General features: G+C 43.3%; 1 protein-coding gene across 1 annotated transcript; it reads left to right on the top strand.

Annotated features, from left to right (window-relative positions):
* The first annotated feature begins 285 nt into the window (after positions 1-285).
* Positions 286-9,574, top strand: LOC123870470. The gene is made up of 3 exons (XM_045913796.1): positions 286-795; positions 2,626-6,330; positions 9,297-9,574. The coding sequence occupies exons 1-2, from the start codon at positions 601-603 to the stop codon at positions 5,929-5,931; spliced, it is 3,501 nt and encodes a 1,166-aa protein (XP_045769752.1). The 5' UTR covers positions 286-600; the 3' UTR covers positions 5,932-6,330; positions 9,297-9,574.
* Positions 9,575-12,950: the final 3,376 nt, after the last annotated feature.

Here is a 12,950-nt window from a genome sequence, read left to right on the forward strand (position 1 = left end):
CATCATATTAATGAATGTAAGGTCAAATTATCTTGCGGGACCTGTAATTCTCGGAAACATCATTCTTTGCTTCATTTGGATGAAGGGTCTGTAGGGAGCGGCTCTACTGGCTCTGGTTCGGCTCCACCGGGTACGGGGGGTTCTAAATTGGGTTCACCAAATGAGGGAAAGTCGGATGCGGTTAATGTTTTGCATTCAGCAGCGGTAGGTGCTCAGCGCACGGTGTTATTGTCTACAGCTGTGGTGCATGTCTTGGACAAATATGGGAATTATCATGAAGTCCGTGCTTTGTTGGATAGTGGTAGTCAAAGTACCTTCATTTCGGAAAAATGTATATCCCGGTTGGGATTGAAGGTTCAAAAGTCGGGTTCTGTGGATGTACGGGGGGTAGGGGGAAACCTGTTATCCGGGTATAAAGGCTGTGTTATAGTCAGGATTACCCCACGTCACGTTGATAACCCAGTGTTGGTGACAACCGCTTTGGTATTGAATAAGGTAGCGGATGATCTGCCTAGTTGGTCACTACCCAGTCAGTTGGTGGATTGCTATCCGGGGCTGCAGTTGGCTGATGATCAATTTTATAAAAGCGCCAAAATTGACATGCTCATTGGGGCGGATCTCCTGGGGGACATTTTTCTGGGTGGAGAGATTATCCGACCTGAGGGGTTGCCATGGGCCATGAATACCATATTTGGTTATATTTTACAGGGGGCATGTCAAGTTACTAGGGAATCTAAATCCTCGGTACAAGTTTATTTTGCTAACACGGATGCTATATTGGAGAAATTTTGGGAGGTGGAGGAGGTGCCTGTCAAGATGAAGGATCCAAAGGAAGAGCCATGTGAAGTTCACTTTGAACAGACCCACCAGCGGGATGCAACAGGACGATACGCACTGCGGCTACCGTTTCTAGCGGATCATCCTGAGTTGGGGGACTCTCAAAACCAAGCACGTAGACGGTTTCACGCTTTGGAGAAGCGGCTCCAGGCGAATCCGGGGTTAAGCAGCAAATACGTGGACTTCATGCGGGAGTACCAGCAGTTGGGGCACATGGTTCCTTTCAGTGGAGATCTTGAAGCATCTCATTATGTAATTCCTCATCATGGGATATTTAAAGCGGGATCGGAGAAAATTCGAGTGGTGTTTGACGCCAGCTGTCCTACATCAACGGGGGTTTCTCTGAACGATTGCCTTCATGCTGGTCCTAAATTACAGCATGACGTTATGCAGGTTATCTGTCGGTTTCGGCTCCACAAAATTGCGTTTTCTACGGACATCCGGATGATGTACCGTATGATTGAGATTCAACGGGAAGATCAAAGGTATCAGTTAATATTTTGGCGGGAATCACCGAAGCTACCTTTGCAATTGTTTGCCTTAACAACGGTTACTTATGGTATGAAATGTAGTCCGTATCTAGCTATAAGGACTCTACGCCAGCTCGCGGAGGATGAGTCACGTGCGCCTAAAGGCGAGTCTGACCAAGGCGAGATGGATGCTTCCGGATTAGCAGAGGCAGCTCGGGTGCTTCAAACATCCGTGTATATGGATGATATTCTAAGTGGAGCTCCTACTTTAGCCGAAGCTCAACGGTTAAAGAAGGACATAATTCACCTGCTGTCCTTGGGCGGATTTGAACTGCGCAAATGGATGTCAAACGACGAACACCTCTTGGAGGATATTCCCTCAGATCATCGAGAGAAGCCCCACTTATTTGACACGGACGGTCCTGGTTATGTGAAAATCCTAGGAATTCAATGGAATCCGGTTGCGGATATCTTTACTTACCACACGAATCTGGATCCAGACGCGGTTTGGACAAAAAGAGCCATTTTGTCCGTCCTCGCTCGTATGTTTGACCCCATGGGTTGGATAACCCCTGTGATTTTACAAGGGAAACTGTTGTTACAGCAGATTTGGCTGCTGAAGTTAACCTGGGATGAATGTCCACCGCCAGAAATTATCAAGGAATGGACTCACATATTTAATAACCTCCCCGCCATAGAAAACCTTAGGATAAATCGGTTTGTATTAGCTGACGAGGTCGTTCATTGCTCGTTACATGGATTCTCGGACGCCTCGGAAAAGGCTTTTGGCGCCGCAGTTTATATTCGTACTGTGACTACGAGTGGTCAGGTTCGAATCTTTTTAATGATGGCTAAATCTAAGGTCGCTCCGATAAAGAGTAAACTAACCATACCTAAGTTGGAACTATCGGCGGCAGGGTTAGCAGTCAAATTGCTAACATACGTCTTAGATTCTATTAACGATAAAGTTGTCGTGCATGACATTTTTGGTTGGTCGGATAGCACGATAGCTCTTTCATGGTTGAAATATCCACCTCATCGGCTTCAAACGTTTGAAGGAAACCGAGTGACCCAAATCAACAATAGTGGTTTGGATATTAAATGGAGATACGTGCCCTCGGAGGGGAACCCGGCAGATGTTGCCAGCCGAGGCTGTAAGGGGCACGAACTTCGGTCTCATGACCTGTGGTGGGGTCCACCGTGGCTGTTGTCGGACGAAGGTGATTGGCCGGTTAATCTGGTGGATCCGGTTGACACATTGCCCGGTTTGCGGAGGGGCGGTAACGTCACTGTGTCGGCGGTTGCCGTATTTTGGGAGGTGGAGGAGGTGCCTGTCAAGATGAAGGATCCAAAGGAAGAGCCATGTGAAGTTCACTTTGAACAGACCCACCAGCGGGATGCAACAGGACGATACGCACTGCGGCTACCGTTTCTAGCGGATCATCCTGAGTTGGGGGACTCTCAAAACCAAGCACGTAGACGGTTTCACGCTTTGGAGAAGCGGCTCCAGGCGAATCCGGGGTTAAGCAGCAAATACGTGGACTTCATGCGGGAGTACCAGCAGTTGGGGCACATGGTTCCTTTCAGTGGAGATCTTGAAGCATCTCATTATGTAATTCCTCATCATGGGATATTTAAAGCGGGATCGGAGAAAATTCGAGTGGTGTTTGACGCCAGCTGTCCTACATCAACGGGGGTTTCTCTGAACGATTGCCTTCATGCTGGTCCTAAATTACAGCATGACGTTATGCAGGTTATCTGTCGGTTTCGGCTCCACAAAATTGCGTTTTCTACGGACATCCGGATGATGTACCGTATGATTGAGATTCAACGGGAAGATCAAAGGTATCAGTTAATATTTTGGCGGGAATCACCGAAGCTACCTTTGCAATTGTTTGCCTTAACAACGGTTACTTATGGTATGAAATGTAGTCCGTATCTAGCTATAAGGACTCTACGCCAGCTCGCGGAGGATGAGTCACGTGCGCCTAAAGGCGAGTCTGACCAAGGCGAGATGGATGCTTCCGGATTAGCAGAGGCAGCTCGGGTGCTTCAAACATCCGTGTATATGGATGATATTCTAAGTGGAGCTCCTACTTTAGCCGAAGCTCAACGGTTAAAGAAGGACATAATTCACCTGCTGTCCTTGGGCGGATTTGAACTGCGCAAATGGATGTCAAACGACGAACACCTCTTGGAGGATATTCCCTCAGATCATCGAGAGAAGCCCCACTTATTTGACACGGACGGTCCTGGTTATGTGAAAATCCTAGGAATTCAATGGAATCCGGTTGCGGATATCTTTACTTACCACACGAATCTGGATCCAGACGCGGTTTGGACAAAAAGAGCCATTTTGTCCGTCCTCGCTCGTATGTTTGACCCCATGGGTTGGATAACCCCTGTGATTTTACAAGGGAAACTGTTGTTACAGCAGATTTGGCTGCTGAAGTTAACCTGGGATGAATGTCCACCGCCAGAAATTATCAAGGAATGGACTCACATATTTAATAACCTCCCCGCCATAGAAAACCTTAGGATAAATCGGTTTGTATTAGCTGACGAGGTCGTTCATTGCTCGTTACATGGATTCTCGGACGCCTCGGAAAAGGCTTTTGGCGCCGCAGTTTATATTCGTACTGTGACTACGAGTGGTCAGGTTCGAATCTTTTTAATGATGGCTAAATCTAAGGTCGCTCCGATAAAGAGTAAACTAACCATACCTAAGTTGGAACTATCGGCGGCAGGGTTAGCAGTCAAATTGCTAACATACGTCTTAGATTCTATTAACGATAAAGTTGTCGTGCATGACATTTTTGGTTGGTCGGATAGCACGATAGCTCTTTCATGGTTGAAATATCCACCTCATCGGCTTCAAACGTTTGAAGGAAACCGAGTGACCCAAATCAACAATAGTGGTTTGGATATTAAATGGAGATACGTGCCCTCGGAGGGGAACCCGGCAGATGTTGCCAGCCGAGGCTGTAAGGGGCACGAACTTCGGTCTCATGACCTGTGGTGGGGTCCACCGTGGCTGTTGTCGGACGAAGGTGATTGGCCGGTTAATCTGGTGGATCCGGTTGACACATTGCCCGGTTTGCGGAGGGGCGGTAACGTCACTGTGTCGGCGGTTGCCGTATCGGATACATCTCTCATGGCCAAGTACAGCTCTTTGTCCACGTTAATAGCGGTGACCGCGTATTGCATTCGGTTTGCGTCGAACTGTAAAAACCCGACTAGCCGAATCACGGGTCCCTTAACAGTGATAGAACGTAAACAAGCTTTAGAACGGCTTGTTCGGTTAGTCCAGGCAGACGCCTTTTCCAAGGATATTGAAGCAATTTCTAACAAACGAATGTGTTCCACGGGCTTAAGAAGATTGAACCCTTTTATTGATGAGTCAGGACTACTTCGGGTGGGAGGTCGACTTGAACGATCTAGTTTACCTTTCGAGGCTAAACATCCGGTGATTTTGCCCAAGTCTCATGTCCTAACATCCTTGATAATTGTGCATCATCATGAGCGATGTTGCCATGTGGGAGCAACTGCCCTTCAGGCAATCCTACAAAAACAATTTTGGGTCATTTCCGCTCGGCAGGCTATTCGAAGCCAGTTGTTTAAGTGTGTAAAGTGTTTTAGGACTAAAGCCAAGCCAGACGAGCCTTTTATGTCTGACTTACCAGCTGACCGGATAAATGCCACTGGATTGTTTCATACGGTGCAAACGGATTTTGCGGGTCCGTTCGCAATTAAATCTTCTCGTTTACGAAAAGCCAAGGTCTTAAAAGAGTATTTGTGCGTATTTGTCTGCTCTGCTACAAAGGCCGTACATTTGGAAGTGGTTGGAGATTTATCGACGGAAGGATTTTTAGCGGCTTTCTCCCGGTTTTCGGCGAGGCGCGGTTTACCTTTTCGGATAAGATCAGACGGTGGGGGAAATTACGTTGGAAGCAGCCGTCATTTGGATGAGGTACAGCGGTTCTTGCGGGCTCAGGAAGTGCAAGATAATTTGACCCATCAAGCTGGCCAATTGGGAGTCATTTGGCAGTTCAATCCTCCCGCGTCTTCGCATTTTGGCGGGCTTTTCGAAAGCGCTGTTAAGTCGGCTAAGACCTTACTAAAAAGGGTTGTGGGAGATCAAACCTTAACGCATGAGGAATTTGTAACTTTGGTGGTCAGAATTGAGGCTGTGCTGAACTCCAGGCCTTTATGCCCTTTATCTCAAGATCCGGATCAGTTAGAAGCTTTGACTCCGGCTCATTTTATTATCGGCAGGTCGCTTTTGGCAGTTCCCGAGTATGATTGGCATCATATTCCGGACTCTCGGTTAAACCGCTATCAGTTGGTTACGGCAATGTCCCAGCGGTTTTGGCTTAAGTGGAGTGAGCAGTATCTCCACACCCTTCAAATGCGAAACAAGTGGACCGCCACTACTGACCCTCCTACCGTTGGAGAGTTAGTCTTAATTAAGGAGGAGAATTTGCCGCCACTTAAATGGAGGCTTGCTAGAATTAACGAGCTGCTACCTGGGAGAGATGGGGTAGTTAGGGTGGTAAAATTATTAACGTCCACTGGTTCTTTGGTCCGACCTGTTGTCAAACTGTGTCGGCTTCCTTTAAATTAGTTCAATGTTTAAGGGATAAAGGCTTTTAGCCTTTCTCGGGGGGAGAATGTTTAGTTTTTGTTACCAAGTTATCAGGTTCTTTTATTTTTATTGTTAATATATCACTTATCTTTTATATATAATCCATTTCCTGCCCCCCATTCAAACTTTCCCGTCAAATAGACGCGCGTGAAATGAAACGCAACAGGACGATAGGCAAGATGGCGATTTCTGCTAGAACGCGTACGTGCGCTGCTCGAAAAAGTTAAAGTTTTGGACTAACATGTGACCGAAATACCCGAATCAAACAATCAAGCTGGCCAGCATGTGTTTTGTGAGTGTAGTGAGTTGTGACTGCAAATACAGAAGAAAAAGTCTGAACCCCTAGTGCATCCATGCAAGATCAGCGCTGGAGATCAAGTAGGTGTTCCTTGTTTTATCATTTGAATATCCCTAGTGCCTTCCCGTCCCAATATTTAACATTTGGTCCTTCGAGCCGGATCTGAACCAGCGACCTATGGATGAAATGTAGTCCGTATCTAGCTATAAGGACTCTACGCCAGCTCGCGGAGGATGAGTCACGTGCGCCTAAAGGCGAGTCTGACCAAGGCGAGATGGATGCTTCCGGATTAGCAGAGGCAGCTCGGGTGCTTCAAACATCCGTGTATATGGATGATATTCTAAGTGGAGCTCCTACTTTAGCCGAAGCTCAACGGTTAAAGAAGGACATAATTCACCTGCTGTCCTTGGGCGGATTTGAACTGCGCAAATGGATGTCAAACGACGAACACCTCTTGGAGGATATTCCCTCAGATCATCGAGAGAAGCCCCACTTATTTGACACGGACGGTCCTGGTTATGTGAAAATCCTAGGAATTCAATGGAATCCGGTTGCGGATATCTTTACTTACCACACGAATCTGGATCCAGACGCGGTTTGGACAAAAAGAGCCATTTTGTCCGTCCTCGCTCGTATGTTTGACCCCATGGGTTGGATAACCCCTGTGATTTTACAAGGGAAACTGTTGTTACAGCAGATTTGGCTGCTGAAGTTAACCTGGGATGAATGTCCACCGCCAGAAATTATCAAGGAATGGACTCACATATTTAATAACCTCCCCGCCATAGAAAACCTTAGGATAAATCGGTTTGTATTAGCTGACGAGGTCGTTCATTGCTCGTTACATGGATTCTCGGACGCCTCGGAAAAGGCTTTTGGCGCCGCAGTTTATATTCGTACTGTGACTACGAGTGGTCAGGTTCGAATCTTTTTAATGATGGCTAAATCTAAGGTCGCTCCGATAAAGAGTAAACTAACCATACCTAAGTTGGAACTATCGGCGGCAGGGTTAGCAGTCAAATTGCTAACATACGTCTTAGATTCTATTAACGATAAAGTTGTCGTGCATGACATTTTTGGTTGGTCGGATAGCACGATAGCTCTTTCATGGTTGAAATATCCACCTCATCGGCTTCAAACGTTTGAAGGAAACCGAGTGACCCAAATCAACAATAGTGGTTTGGATATTAAATGGAGATACGTGCCCTCGGAGGGGAACCCGGCAGATGTTGCCAGCCGAGGCTGTAAGGGGCACGAACTTCGGTCTCATGACCTGTGGTGGGGTCCACCGTGGCTGTTGTCGGACGAAGGTGATTGGCCGGTTAATCTGGTGGATCCGGTTGACACATTGCCCGGTTTGCGGAGGGGCGGTAACGTCACTGTGTCGGCGGTTGCCGTATCGGATACATCTCTCATGGCCAAGTACAGCTCTTTGTCCACGTTAATAGCGGTGACCGCGTATTGCATTCGGTTTGCGTCGAACTGTAAAAACCCGACTAGCCGAATCACGGGTCCCTTAACAGTGATAGAACGTAAACAAGCTTTAGAACGGCTTGTTCGGTTAGTCCAGGCAGACGCCTTTTCCAAGGATATTGAAGCAATTTCTAACAAACGAATGTGTTCCACGGGCTTAAGAAGATTGAACCCTTTTATTGATGAGTCAGGACTACTTCGGGTGGGAGGTCGACTTGAACGATCTAGTTTACCTTTCGAGGCTAAACATCCGGTGATTTTGCCCAAGTCTCATGTCCTAACATCCTTGATAATTGTGCATCATCATGAGCGATGTTGCCATGTGGGAGCAACTGCCCTTCAGGCAATCCTACAAAAACAATTTTGGGTCATTTCCGCTCGGCAGGCTATTCGAAGCCAGTTGTTTAAGTGTGTAAAGTGTTTTAGGACTAAAGCCAAGCCAGACGAGCCTTTTATGTCTGACTTACCAGCTGACCGGATAAATGCCACTGGATTGTTTCATACGGTGCAAACGGATTTTGCGGGTCCGTTCGCAATTAAATCTTCTCGTTTACGAAAAGCCAAGGTCTTAAAAGAGTATTTGTGCGTATTTGTCTGCTCTGCTACAAAGGCCGTACATTTGGAAGTGGTTGGAGATTTATCGACGGAAGGATTTTTAGCGGCTTTCTCCCGGTTTTCGGCGAGGCGCGGTTTACCTTTTCGGATAAGATCAGACGGTGGGGGAAATTACGTTGGAAGCAGCCGTCATTTGGATGAGGTACAGCGGTTCTTGCGGGCTCAGGAAGTGCAAGATAATTTGACCCATCAAGCTGGCCAATTGGGAGTCATTTGGCAGTTCAATCCTCCCGCGTCTTCGCATTTTGGCGGGCTTTTCGAAAGCGCTGTTAAGTCGGCTAAGACCTTACTAAAAAGGGTTGTGGGAGATCAAACCTTAACGCATGAGGAATTTGTAACTTTGGTGGTCAGAATTGAGGCTGTGCTGAACTCCAGGCCTTTATGCCCTTTATCTCAAGATCCGGATCAGTTAGAAGCTTTGACTCCGGCTCATTTTATTATCGGCAGGTCGCTTTTGGCAGTTCCCGAGTATGATTGGCATCATATTCCGGACTCTCGGTTAAACCGCTATCAGTTGGTTACGGCAATGTCCCAGCGGTTTTGGCTTAAGTGGAGTGAGCAGTATCTCCACACCCTTCAAATGCGAAACAAGTGGACCGCCACTACTGACCCTCCTACCGTTGGAGAGTTAGTCTTAATTAAGGAGGAGAATTTGCCGCCACTTAAATGGAGGCTTGCTAGAATTAACGAGCTGCTACCTGGGAGAGATGGGGTAGTTAGGGTGGTAAAATTATTAACGTCCACTGGTTCTTTGGTCCGACCTGTTGTCAAACTGTGTCGGCTTCCTTTAAATTAGTTCAATGTTTAAGGGATAAAGGCTTTTAGCCTTTCTCGGGGGGAGAATGTTTAGTTTTTGTTACCAAGTTATCAGGTTCTTTTATTTTTATTGTTAATATATCACTTATCTTTTATATATAATCCATTTCCTGCCCCCCATTCAAACTTTCCCGTCAAATAGACGCGCGTGAAATGAAACGCAACAGGACGATAGGCAAGATGGCGATTTCTGCTAGAACGCGTACGTGCGCTGCTCGAAAAAGTTAAAGTTTTGGACTAACATGTGACCGAAATACCCGAATCAAACAATCAAGCTGGCCAGCATGTGTTTTGTGAGTGTAGTGAGTTGTGACTGCAAATACAGAAGAAAAAGTCTGAACCCCTAGTGCATCCATGCAAGATCAGCGCTGGAGATCAAGTAGGTGTTCCTTGTTTTATCATTTGAATATCCCTAGTGCCTTCCCGTCCCAATATTTAACAACACATACCTAGCTGTTAATTTTTATCCTGGACTTTTTTTCCGGATTTTAAAAAACCTGTGTCCACGCGAACGAAATCGTGGGTATCAGCTAGTTAATAATAGTTTTTAGGCTTCCGTAGTTCCGTACCCGAAAGATGCCAATATAGGACCCTATTGCTAAGCCTGGCCTGTCCGTCTATCCATCTGTTTGTCAGTGAGCTGTATCTCATGAGTTGAAATTGGTAGTGGGTTGAAATCTTTACTGTTTAGGTATATTTCTTTGCTGCTATTATAACAAATTATAAAAAAAAAATGACTGCAATGCAAATTAAAAAAAAAAAAACACAAGTAGTGTTACCTTTATCTTGTACGATGGTACGGAACCGTGTACGAGTCCGACTCGCACTTGCCGGGGCCGACATTCGATTAGGACATAATTTTAAACAAATGTAAGGTTATTTTTAAAAATTGATTTGAGTTGTCAAAAATAATATAAAATTATTAATTTATCTAATGCAGGTAGTTTGGATAAAATCGATATTTCGCTCATTCGATGTCATACAATCTGTTGCTAGGAGGCCAACAAGATTGAACTTGCATAAATACGGGTGTTTCGAAGGTTTTAGTTTAGTCTCCTTCCGAGATTCGGAGCGATATCGCATATTTTCGGTATTTGGATTGTGAACTGAATAATTAGATGTTGTGATAGCAATCACGCTCTAATTAAATTATTTATTTTGGCATTAGTTTGTTTAGATTAAAACTCTCGGATAACCTTACACATTAAACTTGTGTTTTTTTGTGTTGGTTTTGGAGAGGACATTCCAATAATTCGATAAAAATATTTAAATAATACCTGCATTTCTGAGTGACGCCAATAATTCAGAAGCGGGATGTGTCTCACGTTGCCTTAATTTCGCTTTGGTATCTTTTTGTAAACAACCCACATTTGATTAAGAATTTTATTGAGTTTGATTTGGTGATTAAAATTTTAAGTTTTTTTTAAAGAATTTAGTCTTTTGTTAAGTGGAAAGTAATTTGTATTAAGTGGTTCAGATTTTGTATACATCGAATGAGAAGTTAGTCGTTTGGATTTATTGTTGACTGGATATTAAAACTGAGAGTTCGGCAGTTCAAGTGTAGGTTTTAATGATTTGACGGAGGGCAGGATAGCCCATGATTTGGATTTGACTTAGGGCAAGGAAGCCCGCGACTGACATGACAAGATTGATTAGAAACACGAGGACGTGTTAAATTCAGGACGGCCGAACTGTAAGGTTATTTTTAAAAAGTTGATTTGAGTTGTCAAAAATAATATAAAATTATTAATTTAGCTGATGAAGGTAGTTTGGTAAAATCGATATTTGGCTCATTCGATGTCATACAATCTGTTACTAGGAGGCCAACAAGATTGAACTTGCATAAATACGGGTGTTTCGAAGGTTTTAGTTTAGTCTCCTTCCGAGATTCGGAGCGATATCGCATATTTTCGGTATTTGGATTGTGAACTGAATAATTAGATGTTGTGATAGCAATCACGCTCTAATTAAATTATTTATTTTGGCATTAGTTTGTTTAGATTAAAACTCTCGGATAACCTTACACATTAAACTTGTGTTTTTTTGTGTTGGTTTTGGAGAGGACATTCCAATAATTCGATAAAAATATTTAAATAATACCTGCTTTTCTGAGTGACGCCAATACAAAGAATAATAATTATTAAGGACTTAATTATTAAACCATAACTTTTCGGTGGTCCAATCCTATAAGTAAATCATTCATTTAATATTTTATTTTTCCATCAACCTACGCTCGCTACGCTTATTGCAGGCTAGAGATGGACCATTTCACAGGTAGCGTGTGAAAAACTATATTATGATGAAAAGCCTTTACAATGTAACTAAGTGTTATTTTAATTTAACCTGCTACTGCTACCTTGCTTAAAGCCTGTGAAAAATGCCGAAACAAAACCTCACAAAGTTGTGACCTCACTAAGTGTATTACCAATGTATTACCGCTTTAATTTTTTATTTAATTTTGCATGCACAGTGTCATCAACTCAGGCAGGCGCTAAAGAGTGTACCTACGAGCGAAAACACTCGCATAGCTCCGTGTTAGATTAAGCGAAAAATGTCTAGTTATATTATTAACGTAACAAATTATTGCCATTAATGTGAAAATTCACTTTCCGTGAAACCTGTGAAATATCAGCACTATCTTAAGTCTTATTAAATGTGAAACTTAAAAATCAGATTCCGTGAAAATCAACGTGAAATTACATTGACGAAAAATAACAATTTCATCGACTGAGAATGATGTAAAAGTTGTTTTAATGCCAATGTCTACTCCAGGCCGTCTGAATTATTTATAATTCGCTTTATAAGGATTAAATTAACCAATTTTCTTCTAGTAAATTGAATAATAAATCACATTTGGAAGGTTGCTGGCCTCTTATTTATTTTGCTAAAGCTTATTACGTATACATAGCGTACTTAATTTATTCAAACTTTTCTACATAAATACCTATTTTGAATTCTAAAAAATATTTTACTTGTGAATGTCGGTTGGCTGTGAAAATTCCTGTGTCCTGACTTATTTACTGACTGACTTATCAACGCCTAACCCAATCTCTTGGAGAAAGCCTAAGTAGGGTGATAAGCCACGGCAGAAGCCCTTCACCAGACCAGACTTAAGAGACAATTTTTCAATTACAAATTATCAAATTGCCTTTGCGGGGATTCGAACGCTGGATCTCCCTATGCACTAAATTCCAAATCAATCTGACAAATGAAATAACCTAATATCATATACCTACCTACATAGTATATCTAATAATTGGAATAGGTAGGTAAGCAACTACTAGATAGCCAACCAATTCGTCAACAATAGAAAGTTATTACTGCAGAATTTTCATTATCATGTGGTAATTTGGTCATTACCATAACAATAATATTATTATTCATCACCATTATTATTCATGGTTCGATTTTCATCACGAACATTTTAATGAGACAGAAAATTTGATGTTACCTACCTATAACTAATACAAAATCAATAATATTTCGATTTCATTTTAATATGAATTATGGCGCACTTGAGAAATTTAACTTTTGATTAACTATGGCATTATTGTGATCATAGCTGGAAATTAGCTCTAGTATCAACTAATTTGTGAGTTATAGCCGATACTAGAGCTAATTTCATAAACTGGATCCTTTCAAGTAAAATTTTTTACATAAACCTGTGAGAATGATATTGCCATTGTCGCAATGAATGACATAAGCCTACGTTGCAGTATTAGTTCACAAATTGCGAAATACCAAATTAAATTTTGAATTTTGCGGGCAGACCCGTCTCATTTGAAGCATTTGCAGT

Source organism: Maniola jurtina, chromosome 12, assembly GCF_905333055.1.
Source record: "Maniola jurtina chromosome 12, ilManJurt1.1, whole genome shotgun sequence".
Lineage (NCBI taxonomy): Eukaryota > Metazoa > Arthropoda > Insecta > Lepidoptera > Nymphalidae > Maniola > Maniola jurtina.

Coding starts and splice junctions, on each gene's coding strand:
- LOC123870470 (XM_045913796.1), top strand. CDS start 601: ATGCTCATTGGGGCGGATCTCCTGGGGGACATTTTTCTGGGTGGAGAG. Junction 796..2,625: donor TATTGGAGAAATTTTGGGAG/GTGGAGGAGGTG, acceptor GTATTTTGGGAG/GTGGAGGAGGTGCCTGTCAA.